Raw genomic sequence first — 22,323 nt, 5'->3', positions numbered from 1 at the left:
GACCATGTATTACAGACAATGAATATCACAGACAGTGTATACTTAGTATAAACAAGAGTCAATGTAGACTTCCATGCTCTGAAGTTGCATATAGAGCATTTTTATAACATTTTGCTGACACAAGAGAAAGCAAAGCATAAATTAATAATTCATGAAGATACTAACTCACTATTATTCCCCATTACTAACCAAGGATTCCAAAAAGTCAGTGTTACATTCAAAACTTATAGACTTTGCTTTGAACTTATGCATTTTAAGTATTTAGTTGATATTTCCACTGAAACCACACAAGAAGGGAAACGAAGTATAAATCAGCAATGCAGCATGGTAATAACTTGCTAAAACCAACTCTGTTACAAATGGAGCAAGCAAAAAAAAAATCAAAGAGGCACTAACTCATAATGACCTTGCAGAGGTCAACGATAGTGTGGTGAGACGTTTTAAAGGGACAAAGTCGCTAAAGGTGACAAAATCACTCAAATGGCAGAAACTGAAAAAAGAAAGTATAAAACCTGCAGGAGAATGATTAAACCACACAAGAGATCCAAAAGGATGGTTCGATTTGAATGGATGGATTTGATTGGATGGTTCGATTTGAACACATAATTGGCTTGGATTATCTGAGAATAACCTGTACAATGATCACTACAAGAATGAAGAAAAACACTAGTGACCTGGTGGTAACAAGATAAAGTAATGGGCAAGAGTTATTGCCCTTTGTCTATTGGAAATGGACAAGAAAAGAAGATTTTCGTCTTTTAGTAGGGCTGGATTCATGAAGTAGCAGGCTAATATTCCTAATGTAATGTGATTGGAGAATGTATTCAGTGGGAGAAACGCAGACTAATACCTTTGGGGAATGTATTCAAATGGGAGAAACGCAGACTATTTTAAGGTGATGCAGCAACACAATTTTAACTTATGAGGGATACAACATACTCCCATATGAAAGGGAGGTTATCACACACACACACCTCTCCTAACTGCTAATTTTCTAATGTCTTGGATACTTTGATCCTTATTACAGGGACATATTTATAATACAGGGGTAGCAGGAAGACCAGATGTGCATGTGAGTTTGTCTTCTATTGAGAAATGTTTATCCAAAGTGCCACTTAAATAAAAAATGTAATTTATTTTTCTTCTTCCAGGGGTGAACACGGTCCAAAATATATGACTCTGAAACTCACTTAGTGCCTGCACTCCGTAATAACTGAAAGGTCCACCAATGAAGGACATTTTCTCTTTCCCAACTGCAACCTCAACATGACCTGTCATAAACAGAAATAGAAAAAACAATATTAAATTACCAGTAAATTTTGATAGGAAAAAAGTCAGTATGTGTTTTAGTTGATCCAATCCCATCTCTCACAGCTCAGTTTGACAGAATACTGTAAAATCTGAAAGTTAAGGTCCAAGTCAATGAAGTATACATTGCAGGTAAGCACATACAGGCATTCAAGTATTTTTTAACACTACATACTGTGATCATTTCCAAGTTAAAGGTTACATAATGCTGTTCCATCATATTCAGCAACCAATCCAATGTGACTCCCTACTCATTTGCTCAGCTGAAGGTTTCCAATGATAAAATTCAGGGTCACTCAAGTTGAAACACATGACCAAAAAACAACATATGAGTGAATGAGTGGAACTCACATTAGATTAAGACTGGTTGCTGTATCTGACAGAATGGAAGGATGATGCCACAAACTTTGAAATGTCTACTGGAGATAGGGTTTGGACATTCCATATAGATACATAAACTATCATATAAAATCAGATTTGCAAATATTCTGTACGTATCACGAAAGAACCCTTCAGCTGAATAACTATATAGAAAAAACATGAGAAAGTGAGTCTGTGAAATATATGATGTGGACACATTTGTCTGCATCAATTCCATGATTTAATAAATAGATAACAAAAAACTCAGAAACTATTAAACATTATCAGCACAGCTTGGAGGGGAGTGGGGGGGGGGGATAACTTACCAGACTAATCCAATGGCATCAAATTATGTGCAAGGTTGCAGAGTTTTGGCAGTTACAAGTATAGACTGGCAGATGGACAGATGGATGGATGGAAAAGGTACTGTATATAAGTTATACCTGCAGGTCTAGTCAGACTGGAAACAACAAAGATTCTGATCTGCCATAGCATAATGTGTCTGCAGATCTGTGTCTATGTTGTTTCTTATGCTGACAACTTCTCATAAACTGCACAGACCCAGATCTGCCAGTGCATTATGTGATCGCAGATCTGAGTCTGTGCAGTTTTCAGCTGGACTCATATATGCATATATGGTAGTTGCTGCTGGGCTCACAGTGATGTGGGGCCCTAATTATGATATTATTATATATAAGCAAAAGATTTAGATCTTGTATTTTTTTTCATTTATACATATCACTACTAAATTCAAGGCATGATCTTTTCAACAACTGTTACTACAACAAAATTACTCAAAACATATATGGTAAGTGACAAAAGCCAACTGTAAAATCAGTAAAGTTGGTAACATATTAGTTTGATATAACATGTTCTATCATAAATGAGTATGCTGCGAAACATTGGGTCTTCTTAATTTCATATTAACAAAACACAATGAAATGAATTTACCTTCTAGTATGAGTATAAAGTTGTCACAGGCTACGCCATCCTTGTAGATGAAGTTTTTCTCTGCTTGTGTTTCTGAATCTTTGGTATGGATCGTGACTATGATATTCTGTCTAATCAGCTTCTTCAAAACATTTTCAGAAATGTACTTGCTCATGAAAGACTCCACAGCTGGAAAATACCATATTTACAAATGTCTCATTTTCAAAGTAACAGTTACCATACAAACCAATGTACCAGTTAGATTCAACTGCAAACTATACAGACCTAGATCTGCCAGTATATATGCATCAGCAGATCTTGGTCTATGGTATTTGTTAGGACTAAACATTTGAACAACACAGATCCAGATCTGCCATCACATAATGCACTTGCAGATCTGGATCTATGTTGTTATAATTTATCACCATAACGAATAATACAGATCCTTACCTGCTGATACATTATGCAATGGCAGATCAGAGTCTATCTTGCTGAAAATGGAGGCAACTTATGCACAAGTATATACAATATGAAACAAGTGGAATCACATATGTGCCAGCTGATAAGGATCTACACAAATCAGCTAACAAGAGGCCCAGGTGGAGCTGGTATCATTCACCATCTTATCTGCTGAATAGTTCACCATTTCACAAAGCAAACTTATATAGTGTTGTAAGAACACAACCAAGGTAAATTATCTCCCAAAACATGTTGATTGTACCTATTTTACAACAGAACATGCATCAGAACTAATGGAAAATCCATGTTTCTACAGTGGAAATTATTCCTTCCATGCTGTTGTCCACCACTGACCAAATATAATGGTTGTTGTGGATATCAACATTGTAATTTACCATCAACAGATTAAGTTTTACTGCCCCTCACCCCTTCAGAATGTCACTGCAATATATTAATGTTATAGTTGATATCCACTAGATCATGTGAAACTTACCTGTCAGTTGAGTTACAAAAGACAGACCAAAATGCTCTTTGAAATTTGTACACAATGAACTTTAACATTCGTAGCCATTGAAGCAACATGCAACATGACTGCATAGACTACATTTTCAGTCAAAAACAAAGAATATGAGAAATATTGTTGTTTTTTTCTTTTTGTAGTCATTCCACAGTTGCATTTACACTTTGCTGAACATGTTCTCAAACAATGAAATAAACAGTGCCATGCTATTCAAAACACAACCCCATGTCCTGTCTCTGTGTAGTACTTTCAAACCAAATATACATGTCAATGCAAGACATTTTTTCAAGAATCTGACATATTTACCTTTACCACAGACATACAGATTTATACAGAGTCTACTAAAGAAGTGCTGTTGTATTCTTGTGCAAACAAATGTATTTATGATTGCTAGTCTGGTCATATGATTATCTTATTATTTTACCAAATGAATGGGTGAAAGCAAAGAAAGAGCATAATCACTTCAATACTTTCAACTGGAGATAAATTTGTATTATTCTCAGTTATGTATATATAAGTTATCTGGTATAACACATTTACAAAAAATAAAAATATCTGCAGTACATGTAGATACCAACGTATTTACTGTACAAAAAATACAAATATCTGCAGTACATGTAGAAACAAATGTATTTACTGTACAAAAAAAATACAAATATCTGCAGTACATGTAGATACAAATGTATTTACTGTACAAAAAATACAAATAGCTGCAAGGTTTTGTAAACTGGTTTAGTTTTAGCTTCATATAAGCAGAATCTCTTCTTATTCATACTTCGTTTGGAGTTTTGTTATTGATGTATAATAGTACTGTGTTACTCACTGAATACATCATATCTATCAATAACACCTTGTATAATGGCCAAAATAGCTAAGCCAGTGCTATAAATCTACTGCACTGACAGCTATTAGATGTAACATGTGGCTTCAAAATTTAATTGACTTTAAACTGTTATCCATGGTAGAACTTATTTACCTACTCCAAACTGAAGGTCGAAAAGGTTTTGGCTTCAAGGGCATAAACCCCTGTTATTTCATGTTTACATTGTCCATTTCATACTACTTGTAGGGTCTTCATGAATATTGTCAGTGTATTCATGATTACTTTGTCCATTTCACACTACTTATAGGGTCTTTATGAATACTGTCAGTGTATTTATTTTTAGTAACCCTTTCATATTACTTGTAGGGTCTTTGTGAATACTGTCAATGTATTCATGTTTAGTGTCCATTTCATACCACGTGTAGGGTCTTTATGAATACGGTATGTGTATTGATGTTTACAGTGTCCATTTCATACCACTTATAGGGTCTTTTCCATGAATTCTGTCAGTGTATTTTTAGTAACCCTTTCATACTATCTGTAGGGTCTTTATGAATACTGTACATGTATTCATGTTTACAGTGTCCCTTTCATACTACTTGTAGGGTCTTTATGAATACTGTACATGTATTCATATTGATATTGTCCCTTTCATACTACTTGTAGGGTCTTTTTTTATGAATACTGTATATGTATTCATGTTTACAGTGTCCCTTTCATACTACCTGTAGGGTCTTTGTGAATACTGTACATGTATTCATGTTTACAGTGTCCCTTTCATACTACCTGTAGGGTCTTTATGAATACTGTACATGTATTCATATTGACATTGTCCCTTTCATACTACTTGTAGGGTCTTTTTTTATGAATACTGTATATGTATTCATGTTGACATTGTCCCTTTCATACTACTTGTAGGGTCTTTGTGAATACTGTACATGTATTCATATTGACATTGTCCCTTTCATACTATTTGTAGGGTCTTTTTTATGAACACTGTCAGTGCATTTATTTTTAGTAACCCTTTCATACTACTTGTAGGGTCTTTTTTATGAATACTGTCAGTGTATTTATTTTTAGTAACCCTTTCATACTACTTGTAGGGTCTTTATGAATACTGTCAGTGTATTTATTTTTAGTAACCCTTTCATACTACTTGTAGGGTCTTTATGAATACTGTACATGTATTCATATTGACATTGTCCCTTTCATACTACTTGTAGGGTCTTTGTGAATACTCTGTGTATTCATGTTTACATTATCCATTTCATACTACTTATGGTGCCAATCTGAAGTTTTGTATTTTACTTGGGGTTAGAATTTTAAAGAGAAACAATTTCCCTGGGTTTCCTCACTGGTTATACTGGCTACTTAAAAAATACCTTGCATATCTTAGGTATTGCTCAAAGAATCTTTAATTCCCTTGATTTTGGTGTATGATTGATGGGTATAATATGGTTTATAGAGTATCCAGCTTGGCCTTACTCCAGATTTGCATCTTTCAACAAATGCTAGCTCTGCTTGGTCATTTTCACTTCCTGGACTTCAGAGGTGAATTGTAAAAAAAAAGAGCTGATAACTTTTTTTAAAAAACATTTTCTATATTTATTAATTCATCCATTGCACCTTCACAAGCTGGTATTGTCTAGTTCAACAAAACTCATTTTCCCAGTTCTAATTAGTGCTAATGATAGTGTACTTTAGATTAATTCAGGCTGATTTTTTTTGCATAAGGGAGTAGTCATTTTAGTTACCAATGTGGTTAGATCATGTACAATTTCCATAAGTATAATATCCAAAGAAATGTCAGCCATATTACCTTAAAGTAGCGTAGAAGTATGCCAACATTCTCTCCACTGTGTATGTATCAAATGCAAACAACTTCACCTTACATACATCACTCTCTCTCTAAAGTATATAATAACTGGTAAGCGCCCTCTTAATGAACACATAAATATTATTATTGTATGATTTATTTTTGATTGTATGGCTGAAAAGTTTGTCGCAAGCATAAAAACAGTCCTTTTCAATAATTCTCCTGTATTTCCCTCCACCGAACAATATTTGTTACTGTTAGTCTCACACAAGCCCAGCACCCCACCCCTGAAAAAAAGTGATCCATTCTGAAAAAGTACATTACGTTTTGTCAACATAGCAACCAATGTTATGCTGAAAGACAGGAACATAAAACTTATCAGAATTATTCCTGAGATGTCACCAATATGTTTATAAGTTTGAAAAGGGATTGAACAAATGCAGTTCATGAAGGCTAAAGGTCAAAGGTTAAAATATTTGCTTATTGTTAAATACAGAAGAAAGCGAATTTGCTTGGTCATCATTTACTTTTTAATTTCATTGCAAAAAAATGAGAGAAAAAAACATTTTCACTATATATTTTTTCACTTAATGCAACATTTTGAAATTTAAGTTGACTTCATTCCTATATTCTAAGACTTCTAATTTCCCCATAATTAAGGTCACTACTAATACATTACTGCCTCAAGGCATATTATGTTGTTGTTGTTGTTGAGTTTAATGCCATTTTTCAGCACACAATAGGCTATACATGGCGGCCAGTATTAATGGTGGAGGGAGAACCCAGGAAAACTCCGGAAAGAACCACCGACCCATGAGAAGCTACTGGCATGCTTTCTCACATATCCACATTGGCTGAATCCGAGACTCAAATCGGCGCAGACAGAGGTGAGATGGCAGTGATCCGTAATGGAGAGCGCTTTAGACCACTCGGCCACGCGGGGCCCCAGGCATATTATGTAAGCAAGAGCAAAATAAGCATAATTAGGTTATTTTCATGGATAATATCAATTTTAATGTATCATTTGGTTCAGAACATCATACACAATGATATGAAAATAAGAAAAATAATAGCACAAATTTTCAAATTTGTATTAAGGTGGCACAGTTTCATAATTTGCATAGGGTTAAAATTTTAAAGAGAAAGAATTTCCCTGGGTTTCCTCACTGGTTATACTGGCTACTTAAAAAAGACCTTGTATATCTTATGTATTTTTCAAAGAACCTTTAATTCCCTTTATTTCGGTGTATTTCAGAGTGCATGTATGCTATAAATCTGTTGTCATTATTTGTTAAATAATTAAAGTTTATCTTTTCAAAAATTATTATTGCCACATCTGTCAATGGCATCTTCTTCAACCTATTTAATTAAGCTGTTTACTTGATATAAACTTGTCTGAAAGACCATTGTCTTAAAGGATAACAATCTTACATGAACTTATGTGTTTGTAACAAGATGAAGATTTTCATTTTTTGTGTGCATGTTTTCAATAATTTGTTTAAAGGGTATCTTGGCAATAGTATGGAAATTTAAGAGAAACTATGACAAATGAATAACCAGTACAACAAGCACCTTTATGTAAATTTCTGCATGTATATATATGCCCAACAGGTATATGTGCTGAAAGGCTATCAAAAGGGATGTACTCTGTAGCTAGACAATGTTTCTTATATATGTTCTGTCATGGCAATGGTGTGGAAGGATATCCAAAAGATCATAAACCTTGTATTGCTTTTTACATTAAACACATCTGTCTAAATGTATCATTAGCTAGGCCACTAATAAATAACACAGACAATGTTAGTATTGTATAGTCTGTCCAGGAAAAGGTAAGAAGCTGTCACCTGGCATGGTTGGATTTACAATATTAATGTTTCTCCCTTCTGTCCTATTAATGTGTCCACTTGTGAGGCAACTGTAATAAAACCAGTGAGGGGTACAGTAAGTCTCAAAACAGTCATAATTGACTTTCAACATAGGTAGTGACAATTAATCCTTTGCCTCCTGTGTCCATGTCCATGGTGCTGAATGGACAATCCACAATCTGGATGAGAAATATACATTACATGCATCATGTTTTACATAAAATCCATGTTCCCACAATGGACCTTAATCATTTTCATGCTTTGTCCAGGACATAGTGGTCATTGTGGATTGTCCATGTGGTGGCTTGTAATGGATGGATGAAGTTTTACTGCCCCAGTTAGAAGTCACAGCAATATAATTATGCAATCATGGATGTCCACTACATTGTGTGGAATTTACCTGTTGGCTCAGCTGCAGTACAAGGTGCAAAATGCTATTTTTAGTCATAAACAATGTCGTTTACTATTAAAAAACTTGCCCACTAAAATGCAATCACACGTGTTTTGCACGAGATGAGAGATTGATGAACAAACAATGCCAAGATTATTTAGGTGTTTCAAAGAGATACAAGTTCAATTATGATATCTGAACTTGTGATAAAGCATTTATGACTATTTGGGATTGTTCTTATTAAATTTTCACTTTGTATTCCAGGAAAATAAATTATTTGTTGAATTTTACAAATCTTGTTGGGTTTTGCTCCATTCTGTTACTTAGTTTAAGACCATAGTGTCATAAAATAAGGCATGATTTGTAACGATATAAAATTGGATATAGAAACTTTTCTTTAACTTTTGATTTACCTGCATAGTCACCTGTGTAAGACTAAACTTGTTTATGAGCAAATTTTATTAGACATGAATTTGTTTTCTTTACGATGATACCAAATATGTATTCCTATCACAAGAAATAAGATGTTTATAAGTTGCTGATAATATTTTGCCTACATGTGTTAAACATCTTAAAAGCTGTGTTGAATGATAGTCTTTCTGTTGTAGTTACTCAGTGTTAAAAGATCAATTGATAAATACTGTATAGTTTATAAAGTTAAAGGTATGAAATTGCCCCCTACCAAAGTAGGGTTTACGTGGTTGGAGTTTCTCCTATATGTTTGTTTAGTATGCTGACTCAAAGAACAGGTACAACAGAATCTGCTATGGGCATCATTAAACCCACTACAGCTGCAATAAAATCCATAAAGGACTGCCACTAGATTGAGTGGATTTCAACTAGTCTTGGAGGGGGGGGGGATCCACCAGGATGAGTGGACTTCCACTGCTAACAGTGGTCACTGAATCCCCTGCCACTCTGTCCACCTCCACTGGATTGAGTGGGAAATCTGTAAAGCACACTGAGTTTACTGTTTCTAGATCCAGAGAGGCAACAAACTTGGCCAATCAGATGCAATTATTTCATTAATATAGCCTATTCTGAACTTTTATCAAAATCATATAAAATACTGCTTGAAGAGTGGCAACAAGTTCAGCCAATCAGATGCAAGATCACATCATTAATATGTCTTGATCCTGTTCACTATCAATATTGCACATGATCTTGATAATACAGATCCTTCTTTCATAACTGTCATATGCTGATAAAAGACAATAAGGCCAATAACTTTATATAAAACAAATTGTGAGAGCAACATGATTTGTTGATGCGTATATGTTCAACTGATGACCATACTATTCATTAACAAGAGACCAAAGTAGATCTGATATCACTCACCTGGTCAATTCTGAAAACTCGAGGCAGTGAAAACAAATTCATGTATGAAACTGTAAAGTGAAAAAAGAAAGATGGCAGCACTTAGCTGTCACATTCTATCTTAAGCCTAACCAAATACAAGTTTATCCAGTTTCATTATAAGAAAATTGGATTGGCAGGTCAGAATAGATTTTTAAAAAAACTCATTTTCACCCCTCCAATTACTCAAAGTGAACGATGTTTGCATGTCCTGATTTTATTTCTCTGACCATTATTACTCAACAACACAAAGTTTTCCAACAGTCAGACATACACTCTGTATATAATTACTTAACTAATTTGCATTTGTCTGATATAACTTGCTTTAAATTTGAATTAACCATGACAGATGCAGGGTCATACCATAAACTCACTTGGCCAAGTAAGCTCAAAACTGAGTTTACTGGCACTAACAAGTGCTGTTGAAGACTGTAATTGCTATATATCCCACCTCTACAGAGATTTGGATATAATTACCTGGTCATTGTGATGTGTCTTATCATGAATGGTGTTATGTTATGACACTGTTAACCATTACAGTGCCTTGCTTCCACACGAAAATGGTATAAAAATAATATGATCATCAGTGGGATCAATTCACTGCAAGACCCAATTTGGAATGCCCCATGTTATTAGGCAATAATACTGAGCAGAAACTTCCTTGTTTTGGCATAAAGTCTCTGTCCATTAACTTGGCATCATTATATAATGGGTCATTAACATACTATAAAACTAATACAAACAGCTGTGTCAAATACAGTAGCTATCTGACTTGACTTACATGTAGATAAGAACTGGAATGCAGCCAAAGACAGCTGTGGTGATATTACAGGTCGATTCATCTCATCTGGCTGATTAAAGATGCTAAAGTCATGCTGGGGCAGCTTTCGTGGTGCCTTCTTGATGTTATCAGCTGCAAGGAGAATGTATCAACAACATCAATATCAAGGCTACATCTTGGTCAAATCTTCAATAACAGCAAATATAATAGAAAGAATGACTATACATGTGGACATGCATGTATCTGAGAACCAAGGTTGAAGATCTTGTCAGTTTGCATAAGAAGAGGAGGAGAAGGAGAGTAAATTTCCGAAATTTGTTAGAAAATTTAAGAACGAGTGGAAAAGTGAACTGACAATTTTGTAATGTACATCCTTGATATTTGAATAATATATAACCTTCATAGCTGTATGGGTATATTTTTACATATAAAATGATCTGAGCAGTTGATCAAGGAATAGGTTGAGAAGTTGAAAATATAATAAAGTATCAAATAATCATGTCTGTTTCATATACAAAATATACACACAATCACACACAGCAAATAAGAGAAACACTTTTACAAAAATTTGATTATATGTTTCTTACAAAATACTGTACACATGTTTCTCACTATTCAGCAGAAGACAAGAAATATTAAACATCATTTGTTCCACCAATAACAAGAAATCAGTTATGGGATCATGACTCTCTAAAATAATTGACTTTCAAGATTTCAGTTTTGACTCTAAGATTTTCATTTTGACTCTTGAGATTTTTGGGTCAAGGGTCAACTGATTCGTCAGTTTTGAAATCTATTTTGTTAACCCTGTTACCATATGTAGTGATCATAACTTAACAAGTATGATTCAGGAGCCAAATTAGTAATATGGCATAAAAAGGAGACTTCAATACAAATTAATAACCTGCTGGTTCAACTTGAGAATGAATTTTAAAATGTACGAGTGATACTGAATACATCCAATCAGAACTATTATTTTTCCTGTGTATATATCATAATTAGTCCTCTGATAAAAAAACCCAAGTTGAAATAAGGACTACAACAATAGCAATATTAACAAATGGTGGCTATACTAGATGTCAAATGAGCACCATTTTCATTTAATATTAACAAGACATCACAAGAGTGAAAACCCAATGTTTATATAACATTCCATCTATATATATATATTCCAACAAGGTTAATCATGCAAATGAAGCTGAAAATATGTCAAAAGATTCTGTTCAAACTGCTTTGTAAATATTAGCTTTAGTTTCACACTGCTTACTATACAAACTCTCCTGGCCGTGGCTGACTGACCCACCCTGCAAAAAAATCATGTGGGCGCCCATGTGCATAAGCTCTCTTATTGCCATTACAATATCTACAGGTGTTTATTAAGAAATGGACAAAGGACTTCACTGACCATACCTTTAAATATTATCGTTAATTATTTCTCCGTATTAAGTCTGTCACCATAACAAAACACCATGTGCATTTTAAAATGAGTTCAGAAGACCTTTGATGTTTTCTTATCAAACAAAAATTACATCTCAGTACATGCTAAAGTGAAGACCACAGACCATTTGTCAAGTAGTCTTATTATTTCATAATAGTCATTTTCTATCCTAAATATGATAATCAAAGACTCCATTAAATCGATTTGTATGCCTTGGGTTAACGATAACATGAACTGTTATGATGTAAAGTCTGATGATAATAATAATAATAATAATGACTTACTTGATTTAGAAAAAAGGAACTCAGTTAAAAGGAACTAATCTACCTTTTACTAATAACAGTTATTATTTTATTACAGAAAGTAACTCAGTTACAGGAACTAACCTACCTTGAGGCCTTCTGTTATGTACATATATACGGTATTTACAGCACAATCTGACAACAATTTGGCTTTTCGTTTTATAAAATCTGATGAATCATAGTGGGAAAATGGTTCCAACTTGTAATGAAATTATGTTTTTGATATGCATCATGATTCTGTCTGCATTTGACAAGTCAAGACTGAGTATAGTAGTTATATAAGATCTTGAATGAAGACTTGAGGCTAAACAATCTGGTATGTCTCATTAGTACATGTACTTGGCAAGTATTGAATAGTTTCCCATGGCCTGTCCTGATTTTTGTATGATAAATTGTTTTCTAATGTTCTTGGCCCTTGATAGCCAGAGTTATGATAAATTGTCATAGGTGACTGTTGGCTCTCCTATACAAAACAAATAAAGTCCCAATACCACCGTTACATACAAAAAGTAATATACTGTATATGCAAAATCATCTGAATAATACTGAATCTTGAAAGATATTGGTACTCAATATCATTAGGTTCCAATAACATTTCAACACATTATGAACCATGTAATTTCTCCCTCAAACTGAGAAACTAATGCCACTGTCACATGTGTACGAATTTATCTGATGTTGATTAGCGATATCTGCGGATCAACTGAACACAATACTAGCATCTGTCAAACTATTTCACCAAACATATCAACTTGCTTCCATATATTTAAAATTTTTCAATGTGGTACATATTTTAAAGAACAATTCTCTGTAAATAAATGCATCAACTTTTTTTAACAAGAAACACACTCTTAACTGGAGCAAAATCAATACAGTAAAACTTATGAGCAACCTCTGCTATGAGCAACCACCTGAAATTTCCAACCACAATCATAATGCATGGATCAATTTTATTATAAATGCTCTGTAATGAGCAAGCACCTGCTGACCAGCGACCACGATGTCGGACAAAATATGATGCTCCTATGAACAACATCATTGCAAAAAACTAGGATAAACTCCACAGACCTTTATTTAATTTTAATCACTGTAACAATGGCTGCTTCTACCTTTCTAAAAAATCAAATGAGGCTGGCTACTGATGTCTAAATTTCTGTAGGTATGCTGACAGTGTTTTATAATTTCTATTGTAAGCCAGACAGTGTTTCATAGTTTCTATTGTAAACCAGACTCAAGTATGTGTAGATTAGGTGGCACTTTGTTACAGTTTCTTACTTTGCATAGGGTTATTATAGTTTCTACTGTAAACCAGACTCAAGTATGTAGATTACGTGGCACTTTGTTACAGTTTCCTATTTTGCATAGGTTAGAATTGTAAAGAAAAAGAACTTCCCAGATGTCCTCACTGGTTATACTATTTAAAAAAGACCTTGTATATCTTAGGTACTGTTCAAAGAACTATTAATTCCCTTTATTTTGGTGTGTGATTTATGGGTGTTGTTGTTGTTGGGTTTAACGTCATTTTTCAGCACACGATAGGCTATGCATGGCGGCCAGTATTAATGGTGGAGGAAGAACCCGGGAAAACCCCAGGGAAGAACCACCGACCCACGAGAAGCTACTGGCAAGCTTTCTCACATACCCACATTGGCCGAATCCTAGACTCGAACCCACGCAGACAGAGGTGAGATGACAGTGATCCATAACAGAGAACGCTTTAGACCTGTCGGCCACTCGGGGCCCCTGATTTATGGGTGTAGTATGGGTTATAGAATTTACAGCTTGGCCTTACTCCAGATGTGCAGCTTTTAAAAAACTGCTAGCTCCACTTGGCCATTTTGACTTCCTGAACTTCTGAGGTAAATTGTAAAGAAACGAGCTGAAAACTTTTTTTATATTACACTTTATATATTTGGTAATTTATCCATTGCACCTTCACAAGCTGCTATTGTATAGTTGGGCAAAATTCATTTTCCCTATTTTAATATGTGCTAAAGATAGTGTACTTTAGACTAATTCAGGCTGATTTTTGTTCAGCACAAGAGAGCAGTTATGTACAATTTCTTTAAGTACATTACCCAAAGAAATGTCAGCCACATTACATCAAAGTAGTAGAGGTAGGCCAGCATTCTCTCCACTGTGCAGGTTTCAAATGCAAACAACACTTAATGTATGTCACTCTCTCAAAAGAACATAATAACTGGTCAGCGCTCTCTTGTAAAGCATATAGGTATTGTTGTTATTGTAAGATTTAATTTTGATTCTATGGCTGAAAATGTTATGTTGCAAGCATTAAAACAGTCCTTTTGACTAATTCTCCTGTATTTCCACACACAAAACAATATTTGTTAGTGTCAGAGTCTCACAAAAGTCCAGCCCCCCCTCCCCAATGAAAAGTGAGCTATTTTATAAATGCACATTACCAATTTTGTCAACATAGCAACTAATGTTATGCTGAAAGACTGGAGCATAAAACTTGCCAGAATTATTCCTGACATGTCACCAATAAATTTTAGTTTGAAAAGGGATGGAAGAGATGCAGCTCATGAAGGTCACAGGTTAAAATATCTGCTTATTGTTTAATACAGAAGTAAGCGAATTTGTTTGGTCATCATTTATTTTTTAAGTTCATTGAAAAGAAATGAAAAGAAACATTTTCATTATATGTCTTTAACTTAATGTAACAGTCTTAAATTGAATTTGGCTTCATGTCTATATTCTAAGACTTTCTAATTTCCCCATAATTAAGGCCACCATTCTCACTATACTGCCTCACAGCATATTATGTAAGCCAAGAGCAAAAAAAGCATAATTAGCTTATTTTCATGGATAAAATCATTTTTAATGTACCATTTTTTCAGACCATCATTCACAATATGAAAATAAGAAAAATAATTGTATAAATTTTCATATTTGTATTATTTCCACACTTAGCCTGGTTCCTGGCCTTTTCATAGTTAGTGTCCATATGCATGAGTAGGAATCAGTATCCCTATGAACGACCGTATCAAGAGAACACAGACACCATTGACCTGTAAGTATTCAGTCATAACAACAACTGCTTGATTAGTGTGTGTGTGTGTTTGATTTGGATTTTTAACATAGCTTTAACAATTTTTCAGTCATATCGCTACAATGTCTGCAGTGTGGCAGTTAATAGTGATGTCTATCACTGAGGCATCATGCCGCAGACATGTAGCATCATGTCCCACCCAATCACATTATCCTGACGCCAGATCAACTAGCCCTAACGCTAACTTCTTAATTCTGAACATCTGTTGTTGTTGTTGTTGTAGGGTTTAACGCCATTTTCAGCACAAGATAGGCTATACATGGCAGCCAGTATTAATAGTGGAGAAAGAACCCGGGAAAACCCCAGAAAGAACCACCGACCCACAAGAAGCTACTGGCAAGCTTTCTCACATACCCACATTGGCAGAATCCAGACTCGAACCCTTGCTGACAGAGGTGAGATGGCAGTGATCCGTAACGGAAAGCGCTTTAGACCACTCTGCCACTCTGGGCCCCTCTGGGCATCTAGCAAGACGGCTGTCTTTGGTATGATTCGGCCAGGGTTCAAACCTCCTGCATCCAAGGTGTATGCTCTAACCACTAGGCACTGGAGTGGTTGCTTGATTAGTAACCATTGTTCTGATTAAAAAAAAACATATAAAGAACAAACACACACACACACAAAAAAGGATTCTGGATACTGGTGATAGATGCTACAGTCCATAAAACAGACTAATGTACATGTCGTGAATTGCCATTTTGCTCACAATAAAACTCATTTGACATCTTCATGGTTTAAGTCTATTTACCGTATTTTCCGGCGTATAAGCCGATGCGGAGTATAAGTCGAATTGACCAATTTTGTAAATTTTCCATCCTTCGTCCATATATAAGTCGATTCGGAGTATAAGACAAGACCAGGTCAATAACTTGGCTTTGTATTTTATACTACCGGTAGTAACTTCCGGTTGCATGAATATTGATGGTATCGTTGTATGATATTCCATATTACCGGCATTACCGATGCTAACATGCTTGTGATTTTACTTCTGAACTGCTATATTTTGTTATCAATTGACACAGCTGAATAAACAGTCCATGCTTGTCTTATTATAATTGAAAGCACATTCATGTAGTTCATTTTATTACCTGTAGTTACGAATGTAACTTATACAAACTTGGCATTTTCTATCGTAAGTTTGAAAGTCACGGACTCCATTAAATCGATTTGTATATATATATATATATATATATATATATACTATTTTTTAAGTGTTTGTTCTTTTTGGACTTGGATATAATTAACATTTTATTACTAATCTATTCAATGCTATACCCCACTATTATCTTTATCGGCTAGTTCGAATACAAAGTAATGGGTATGATCTCTTGTCCTTATAACAAATTCTGTATGGACAATGACTTTAATAAAATGTTGACAGATTTTCATTTCCCTAAAATAAGCCTCATTTCCCTACTGGCAGCCTTGCTGATTTGACCTATTCTGTCGATTCTTGCCCTCAATCTGGTTTCAATTACAGCCAAAGCGCTAAGCATGTTTCATTACCATGTAAATAACACTGCATAGCCATGTGGTTGTTGTGACAATGTACATCATAATTAAAACAAGAATGAATTGTTGATTTAGAGGTGTTTATTGATAATGGAATATAGCAGGATCGTAATACATGAGGATTATCACAATCGTCAGGTAACTCAAAATACCGTCTTTTTTCTCTTTGCAAAAGTTATAAATAAAAACCGCCCTGAATAAAAGAACGATCTTGTACACGGACAATTTTTTTCATCTCTCACTCTCTCTCTCGTGCGCACACACACAAGCACGCGCGCGCTCACAATATATCTGATTTTAGTTAAGTTTAAAACATATTTGTTTTAATTATGATATCCATTGCAACAAGAGCCACGTGGCTGTGCCTGCTATGAAAACTCATTAAAATGTGCCCGTACTATAGCAATGAAAACAATGCCCATGGCTAAATTCATTATTTACATCTAGAGAAGGGAGTGGGCATCATTTCCTGTTGTACTTAATCCCATTGATATTAAAAACGGGTAGAGTAATTGATGCGGATTAATGATAAAGAACAATGGGGTACCGGCAATATGGTAACTAGTATCGGTAGCTAAAGCCAATATCAAGGTCTAAACAATTGCGGCAACTGGCTTTGATTGTTGTTGGAAACCAAAGACCAATTTATCAACAACCGGTATAATCAAAGAGAGACACCGAATCGTCAGCTGGTTAATAATGAATATAGGTGAAGTGTTGACATTACAATTTGCTTTAAACTGAATTGCGAAACTAAAAATCATGGATCACTGATGATCTATGAGTACCGGTAGTCCATCTATATATCTGTTTTTAGTGTAGTTTAAACCTAATTTATTTGAGAAACTTTGTCAAATACAATTATAAACATATGATTTGGGGGATTCAGTAGAATGCATGATCTACATTATTTTATAAATAATCATAGAACGCTCGAGTTAATATGGATTACATCCCTTTGTAGGATCAATTGGATCAATTAAAAAGCTATGCCGGTAATTGCTCACTTGTGTCCAACATTATACTGGAAAATCAAATATTAATGGACTATTTATTTCATATCTTTTTTTTTAGGAACAAACAATATGCTTTGAAGTAGTACAGTACACTATAGAGTATAGACCGTAAGTGTGCTATGCGGCCCGGTGAAGTTTTTACCGGTACGGTAAATTGTTTTCTTTTATTTTATGTTTGAGAAATAAGAAAAAACATGCAGAATGCAAAATAAATAATGACAAAACTTACAAATATAAACGCAGTCATATTAGTTTATGACAATTTATTGACATAGTAATTTAACATGAATTTGTACTTCTATGTGACCTGTTTTCGATTATGCCGATTATAGAGCAATGTCAGTAGCATACCCGATACTGTAATCCATATATAAGTTGATGCAATTTCAATGACACAATCCATATATAAGTCAATTCGGATTATAAGACGAAGACCGAACTTTCAAGTCAAAAAGTATCGACTTATATGCCGGAAAATACGGTACCAAGTTTACTCAAGACTGGATCAGAAAGTGTGTGTGTGTGTGTGTGTTGGATTTATAACATGGTTTTTGAAAAATGTAAATCATACTGCTTCAATTCTGCAGAGTGGCAGTTTACAGCAACGTTTAGCAGACATGTAGAATCATGTTCCACCCAGTCACATTATCCTGACAGCAGGCTGACCAGTCCTAACACTAACCTCTTAATGCTGAGCACCCACCATGTTTTATGAATGTACATTCAACAATTCCATAGAAACAGAACTAAATGTTGTTGTTGCTGTTGTAGGGTTTAACACCATTTTTCTGCACATGACAGGCTAAATGTGAAAATCTAATGTCATCAAAGGTTAATGAAAAGTAGGTCAATGTTACCTACTTTTGCCCAAGATTAGCAGTAGCCTCCAAAATAAACAAAACACATCAAGTTTCATAACTGAACAGACAAAAGTTTCAGAGAAACAAACCTAAACACAAAACATTACTATAATCACTGGAGTGTGAAAAGTACTTTATTGTGACCTACTTTTGCCCGTGGTGAATAGTACCCTCCAAGATGAATACATTCATTAAGTTTCATACAAGTGTCAGAGAAACATTTAATGAGGACAATAATGGTGATGGAAACCCAATTTCTCGCCTATACACTGCAGGCAGACAAAAAGGAAATCATTCCTTCGAAAACAAAGAAGCTACACAAATTTGTAATGAAGCCAGTTCAAATTTAATGTTTACTAAGAGGCTTAAATCTGAGAAATCTTTTTAAAGAATGGTGAAAAATCCACATCATTTAATCCTGTGTAAAAAAGGAATTATAAACCATTTTGTTTTAGATCTATTTCATCGCTCTAGATAAAACCTTCAGGAAAAATTTCAACCAACTTAATTTAACACTTCAGGCTTATACTGGAATCAATGAACAGGTAATATCAAACAATTCTTGTGCCCAGAACCCTTGAGGTATCAGAATTCTAGGCATGGACTAGCATATGTTGAATTCAGGTAGCCCTGTGGGCTAGTGGATTATATAATACCTTATCCTACATCATTACATAACACAACCTTCAGATTTCACAAAGGATAACACTTATTAATTATCAATAATAAGGAAAAAAGGGAAGCTAACAGTTTCTAATATTCCAATACCTTTTCTGGATTAATGAATTTAATCTTAATAGTTTGATGGGACACCATCTCAATTTAAAATCTGTCTGACCATAGGGAAAGCAAAAGGAAAGGCTGAAACAATTTGTAAACTCTAACAACTGTTATATCTATGGCTTACAGTTAATAATACAAGAATCACTGATTTCATAAAAGGATGCTGAAAAGCAATGCATACTAGATTCAAAGGAAAATCAAATGTGTTCAACCCAGTTTTTTTTTTTACCTAACAGTAATGGTCAATGTTAGTGTAACAAAAGAAACAAGAGCCCTACCCAAAGAGATTTTCCGTCAGTTCAAGGTGACATCATTCCTTCATTTTAACTGCTGAGTGCTGAAAGCATCTCTAATATTCTTGAGCTATAAGATTTTAAAATGTACCACTGAGATGGCCATATTGGATGTAACATCAGCATGATTTTCACTGAGGATAAACTATTGGGAATCAGATCTGAATTTATACTTTTTATTTAAGACCAACAAGATACCATAAGAAGTCTTCCAATGAAAACTACATGCTGGTACAACTTTCTGCTCAAGAGCAATAACATGACTTTCAAGACAACTACTGTGGTTGCCATATTGGATACCAGCTCATAACCATTTTCATTTAGAACCAAATCATCAAGGACAAACTAGAAATAAAAATATTCAGAAGGAGCAACAATAAGGAGACGTTCAAGATGACCGACTCTATTGGACATTAATTACTTCAACACCTTTCCTAGATAATATAAGAAGTCTTTGAGTGGAAACCCCATCCTAATATGACCATCTGTTGTTCTAGAGAAGCAGCAATGCAATATTTTAAGATGGCCACTGTGGTGGCCATATTAGACATCCACGTGTAAACATTTTCATTCAAGATCACCTAGATATCATTAAAAAAATCTTCTAGTGAAAACACCATGTCAATATGACTTTCCATTTAGGAGAAATAGCAATAGCAAGATAATAATAATAATAATAATAATAATAATGACTTTATTTAAAAAAGAAGCTCATTCGGTCAACTGGCCATAAGGTGCATTTTAATTTAGAACTTACAAGAGACATCATAAGTATAAAAAAAACTATGCTGATATGACCATCCATTCCAGTGGAGAGGTGATAACAAGATTTTCAAGCTGTGGAGGCAACACTGGATGTCTGAACAGCACCAGTTTCATTCAGGACCAACTAGACCCTGAGACAAATAATGTATATGTGTAATCCAAGTAGTTTCGAAGGAGTAGCAATAAGAAACCTGTGCTAACAGACAAATACAAGAAGACAGACAACACTCTGCATTATTTGAATCCTTTCCTTTAGTATCTATTTTACTATTATTCAAGAGATGTTACATCTAAACAGGGTACTTACAAATGAAAAGCATACTAACAAATGAAAAGCAGTCATCGAAACATATTTTGGTCAACATAAATCCCCATTAACAGTTACATATTTCTGCAAACAGAATGAGTGGTTTTTAAAATCTGAGCAAACTGAAACCTCCTTGATGAACTCCTAACCAGTCAAGTCAACTTCCATTAAATGTACTTACTCAAAGTATCCGTCTCGTCAATGATTTCTGATTGGATGATTTCCTCAATGACATCTTCCAGTGTTACAACACCAATGGTCTGATAGTATGGATCTCCTTCTCCTTCACAGTTAACGCAACGCACAATGGCCATGTGTGAGTGTCCTGGAATATTTGTAAAAATTAATATTTTAAAAAATCCATGCTGAAATCTGTCTACATCTACCAGACTACTAAATATAGTCACAATATATATATATATATATATATATATATATATATATATATATATATATATATATATATAGTGATCACACACTATAGCAACAACAGAGTCATTGCATAATACATATTACAACAAAAGCAAAGTTAGTTAGGCACCCCACAAAAATGTGGTTGTTTCTGGCCATCCCTGTTTTTCATTTTCCCCACAAGGTAAAAAACAAGATTATTTTTTTAAAATTCCCATAATTGATTTGTGCATCTAACTGAGCCAGTTTTGCCCAGTAATTGATGTGGTAAATTAAATATACTACACTGCTGTCAGGCATTTCTGCGCACCTAAGGTTTTTGTTTCCAACATTGAAGCAAAACGCATACCGAATTCGAGTGATTGACAAAAATAAGATACAGCAATGTTTACCATTTGAAATGATGCAAATGTCACCAGAATATTCTGTTCAAAATAATATTAATTTTGGACACAGGGGATACCAACCCCCTGTTTGCCTGACTCGCGACATGTCGGCCTATTCTGCGCTAGCTTTGAAAAGATGTAATGTTTATCCATCTTGCGATAGAAATGAAATATATTACTTTGGACTGTTTCTGTCAGCAGTTCAGTCGAGTAATTAGGTCAGGTTTATACTAGTTTTACAAAATTCAATGTAAAAATGCCAATAAATGGCATGAGATATTAAGCAAACTAAACCAATCTTGTAAAAATGTTAGTAAAGTTGAACATTTTATGAAAAATAAGCTATCATGTGGAAGAGAAACAACAATGAATAGGATGTAATATGTTTACGTCTTGTTGATGGGGAAAAATTGCTACAGAATTTCAAAACAGACTATATGCCAGGGAATTTGTTGAGAATTTATGTTCTAGCGGCAAGTAGACACATTGGGTAGCAGACGATTTTATACGTGTGGGACAACTTCTTGCGAAATTGGAAACTTGGATTAAAATACAATTTTGTTTTAAG

At 34.4% G+C, this 22,323-nt stretch overlaps 1 protein-coding gene across 1 annotated transcript in view; it reads right to left on the bottom strand.

Moving 5' to 3' along the window:
- Positions 1-21,279, bottom strand: part of LOC149795332 (unextended protein-like) — a 33,929-nt gene extending 12,650 nt beyond the window's left edge. Inside the window, exons 1-4 of the mRNA XM_089965103.1 lie at positions 21,140-21,279; positions 10,610-10,741; positions 2,620-2,787; positions 1,191-1,271 (exon numbers count right to left, since the gene is read on the bottom strand). Coding sequence (XP_089821229.1) covers positions 1,191-1,271; positions 2,620-2,787; positions 10,610-10,741; positions 21,140-21,272 — 514 coding nt within the window. The 5' untranslated portion in view covers positions 21,273-21,279. The remainder of the gene's footprint in view (positions 1-1,190; positions 1,272-2,619; positions 2,788-10,609; positions 10,742-21,139) is intronic.
- Between the last annotated feature and the right edge of the window lie 1,044 nt (positions 21,280-22,323).

This window comes from Sinohyriopsis cumingii, chromosome 7, assembly GCF_028554795.1.
Source record: "Sinohyriopsis cumingii isolate HCF-2022 chromosome 7, ASM2855479v2, whole genome shotgun sequence".
NCBI classification, from domain to species: Eukaryota; Metazoa; Mollusca; class Bivalvia; order Unionida; family Unionidae; genus Sinohyriopsis; species Sinohyriopsis cumingii.
Note: the sequence above shows the minus strand (reverse complement) of the source record. Positions and strands in the feature narration are given on the sequence as shown.